The sequence below is a fragment of the Oryza sativa genome, chromosome 2 (assembly GCF_034140825.1).
Source record: "Oryza sativa Japonica Group chromosome 2, ASM3414082v1".
Lineage (NCBI taxonomy): Eukaryota > Viridiplantae > Streptophyta > Magnoliopsida > Poales > Poaceae > Oryza > Oryza sativa.
This window is the reverse complement of record NC_089036.1, coordinates 27,035,055-27,039,223: the sequence shown is the minus strand read 5'-3', so window position 1 is coordinate 27,039,223 and position 4,169 is coordinate 27,035,055. Positions and strand designations below refer to the sequence as shown.

Below are 4,169 nucleotides of genomic sequence, written 5' to 3'. Positions count from 1 at the left end.
CAACACAGTCACACAGCTACGCACCACGAGTCCAAGCTTCTGTTTGAAAGAGTTTAAAATTCTAAGAACACACAAATATATCTAAAAATTCTTTTAATTTTGGGAAAAAAAACTCGAGCTGGTATAAAGCTGAAGCATCCCTAAAAACAAGCCCAAGACGAAATGACGAATGCGTTACGACATGGGCGGAGACGGAGGGAGATCAGGGTCGCGAGTACAGGGGCGTTGGCTTCACCGATCGATCGATTGGGCGATGGGATCTCGCCTTATCCCCCCCGCGCGCGGCGTCGCCCGTCGTCTCACTGTCCGCGCGGCCCGGCCATATTTATGCGCGCAACCACCCCGCTGTCCTCGCTGCGACGCTGCCTGCATGTCCGTGTCCCGGCCGGTGCGGGGCGTGGCGCCACGCATGGCCGTCCGCGTCAACGTACGCCTCAGCGTACTACACCCCCATCTTTCGTGCGTTTCTCGCACACGCCGCAGATCGAATTATCCGTTGTGTTTTTGTTTCCGTGCGGCTGCAGAGAGAAAGGAAGTGACTGGCTCTCTCTGTCTGTGCCGGAACAAGGTTAATTACAACTGCCGTGATTGTTCGCGCTTTGGGATGGGACGAAGTGGAGGGGCCCGGATCGATCGAACCTTGCCGTAATTTCAAAGGTGCGGGCAAATGCATGCAGCATCGATCTTTATTTAGAGACTTTCTTTCGTGTCACATTAGGTCCAAATCCCGGGTAGATCATCACCTTTAGCACTACCCGCTAAAGATAGAAAAAATATAGGATGACCCCCGGAGGAAAAGGAGATGCGCTGATAAATTAATTAACCGGACACATATTCTTGCCCCACAATCCAAGCAAAGGAAGGAGAGACTGAAGGAAAAGAAGGATGATTTTTTATACATGGTCTGCTTCCCAAATTTGGCGACGCAAACGCAGGACAAAACGACGCTGATTTTTTGGCTCAAGTTTCTGTGCGCCGTAGGCCGTAGCTGGCTTGCATGCATGAATTCTTTTGGTCATGCGTGGAAAATTACGGGTTGTACATGCAGGCTGCTCGATTTTAGCACTGACGAGTGTTTTACCGGCGGCGCTTTGGCTTTTAGTACTCCCACAGAAGTGGCTCCTCCAGGCGGAACACGCCGGCGGCGGCGGCACCGGCGCCGGAGATTAAGCCCACTTCGTCTTCCCAAGACGACGCGCACGAGAGGCCCGAGCTGGGCGGGCCGTATCTGAGGTCGAGGAGGAGGTCGGGGAGGTCGAACAGCGCGTCGTCAGCGGCGTCCGGCGGCGGGGGCGGCGAGGCGGACCCGGCGCTCGCGTCGTCCGATCCGTCGGGGTTATTGCTGGCGCCCGCATTGGCGGAGGAGGCCGGGAAGTCGGCGGCGGCGGCGAGCGCGGCTGCGGCCTGGACGTCCTTGGGCGCCGCGGTGGCCGGGCGCGGCAGCTCGTGGGCGAGGTCCGGGAAGTTGAGGTGCGCGGCGCGGCCCTTGATGGCGAGCGCGGCGACGTCGTGCGCGCGCGCGGCCATCTCGGCGGTGGCGAAGGTGCCCAGCCAGATGCGCGACTTCTTCCGCGGCTCCCTGATCTCCGACACCCACTTGCCCCAGCTCCGCATGCGCACCCCGCGGTACGTCGGGTGGTGCCCGTCCTTGCGCGGCCGCTTCTTCTTGCCGCCGGCGCCGTCTGAGGACGACGACGCGGTGGACGGCGGGGAGGCCGGCGCCTCCCCGCCCGAGGAGGACGTGGTCGGCTCGGAACCGAACGACGAGTCGTCCATGGCGCCGCGCGCTGTGGTGGACTGGTGGTGGTGGTGGAGTTGGTTGGAAGAGGAGAGCGAGTGAGCGAGCTGTGAGCTAGCTAGAGCGGGCGAGCGAGCGACTGTGCGAGGCGAGGCGAGTGGCGTGGTGTGTGGTGAGGTGGGAGGGAAAGCAGTGGGAGTGGTGGGTTTTTATGATGAGCGGATGGGGCGCAGAGGCCTCTCGCGACGTGGAAAGAGGGAAACAAGGCGGGGAATAGTGCGGGGAGAATGCGAATGGGTGAGAGCGACTGGGTGAGAATCACCACGGGTTTTGAGGACCTCTGCAGCCGCGTTGTTTTTTTGCGATTGAACTGCCTCGATGTTAGTGGCAGGTTTCATTGCAAGTCTGCGATGAACTCTTGGGACTCAATTCATGGGTGTGCGGGTTTGTCATCAATATGGGACATCTGGAAAACGCACTTGTTTGTGAATTGTTTTTCATCGAATCTGTTCATTAAAGCCAATGCACTAAGCTATTGCTAAATACTACTTTCTAAATATTCGACGCCGTTGATTATTTTAAATATGTTTGACCGTTCGTCTTATTTAAAAAATTTAAGTAATTATTAATTCTTTTCCTATCATTTGATTTATTATTAAATACTTTTATGTATACATATAGTTTTTCATATTTCACAAAAGTTTTTTCTTATAAGATGAATGGTCAAACATGTGCTAAAAAGTCAACGGTATCAAATATTTAGAAACGGAGGGAGTATAAGAGATTTTGAAGGGATATAACACTTCCTAGTACTAGCAAATACTATCACATCCATGTAAAATTTCTTTTTTGAGACAGATGAGGTACTATATTTGTTATACTCCGTCTCTCTTGGAATGACTACATGTTTAACTCTGATGGCTTTCTTGGTGACGAGTTGCCTTTGAGCGTCTAGGTGAGAACACTTCCGGTACATTAGTGATCGATTGAAAAAATGATTTATAATTCGTTCAAAAAAAATGATTTATAGGAAAGCACAATGCACACCTTTAGCACCTTGATGGAATTATTGATGCATGATTTCATTCCACTCCGGGAGTTGGGATTCGCAATTTTGATATTGGATCAAAACCTCTCACGAGTGGTATCTTTGGATTTTGTAAAAACAGTTGATAACAAAAAGAAAATGAAATCAAGATAAATCATGTCAAAACTTAAAATTCAGTTTGAAAATTTTTGAACTAGACCGAAAACCAAGCGGTTTGTGTTTTCAACAAGCCGGAAAATATTGAAATTTGGACCGGTTTCCACCAAGACAAATGCAACATACTACATTTAAAGGATTTTGCATTTCACTCCATTACTAAAATTGCATTTAGGTTCTTGAGAGATATTCAATCATCAATGCATAATAAACAAGTATAAAAAACGATCCTCAAAAGAAAATATAAAATTTGCGGATCATGCATAAAACAAATAAAGGGAAAGATTATCTTTTCACCCACCTACTAACCGTGGGTTGACATAACCCCAATGGAAATTACAAACAAAGGATAAAAGCTGCGGAAATGCTTGTCGCCGGGCGACCGGCGCGGGGGGAGCCGGATCGGGCGCTCCCCCCGCACGCGCCCCTCCCCCACGTGGGTCCACCTACTTCTTCCCCCTTTTTCCATAAAAAGATGTTTCACCTAGTGTATTTACAATGTTTCACTATTTATAGATCTAATGTTGCAATAAATTAAAATACTTTTTTGCAACAAAAAACCACATATTTTGGAAACTCTCTATTAAGGAAATTTGGTTTATTTTTTGTTCCATCAAAAATGTTTCACCTAGTGTACTCACAATGTTTCACTATGTATAGATCTAATGTTGCAGTGAGCGAAATATTCCATTACAACAAAAAAACCCACATATTTTAGAAACCCCCTATTAAGGGAATTTGGTTTATTTTTTGTTCCACCGAAAAATGTTTCACCTAGTGTAGTCATAATGTTTTACTATGTATAGTCGTTATTTGCTAAAACATTGTTTTTATATAAGGTGAAACAACACCCGATTTAAACGAGTGAAATATTTTCGATCTACTTAGTGAGACAATTCCGATATACTTGGTGAAACATCGAGCAACATTTAAAAAAAATCAATAATAAGTTAATTTTTTTTCGTCGGAATATATCCATCTATGGTCTTGTTTTGAAGATTTAATTGCAACGAATTTAATGTTGCAATTGGATCATGATTTGGATAAGTAATTTAAGAGAAAAATCGGTTTAAAATTGTTTTGCACGTAAATCGGACGCTGACGTCATGCTGACGTCAGCGCCCGATTTCCTAGCCCCGGATCGGTCGCCCGATCCATAGGCGCTCCCTAAAAGCTGAGGAAGAGGTGTATTAGAGGGAGCCAATTTTACGAGGACAAACGGGAGAA

The 4,169-nt window shown here is 47.8% G+C and overlaps 1 protein-coding gene across 1 annotated transcript; it reads right to left on the bottom strand.

Moving 5' to 3' along the window:
* Positions 1–658: 658 nt before the first annotated feature.
* On the bottom strand, positions 659–1,917 carry LOC4330203 (ethylene-responsive transcription factor ERF039). Its single transcript, XM_015768812.3, has one exon. The coding sequence runs from the start codon at positions 1,774–1,776 to the stop codon at positions 1,099–1,101; it is 678 nt and encodes a 225-aa protein (XP_015624298.1). The 5' UTR covers positions 1,777–1,917; the 3' UTR covers positions 659–1,098.
* Positions 1,918–4,169: the final 2,252 nt, after the last annotated feature.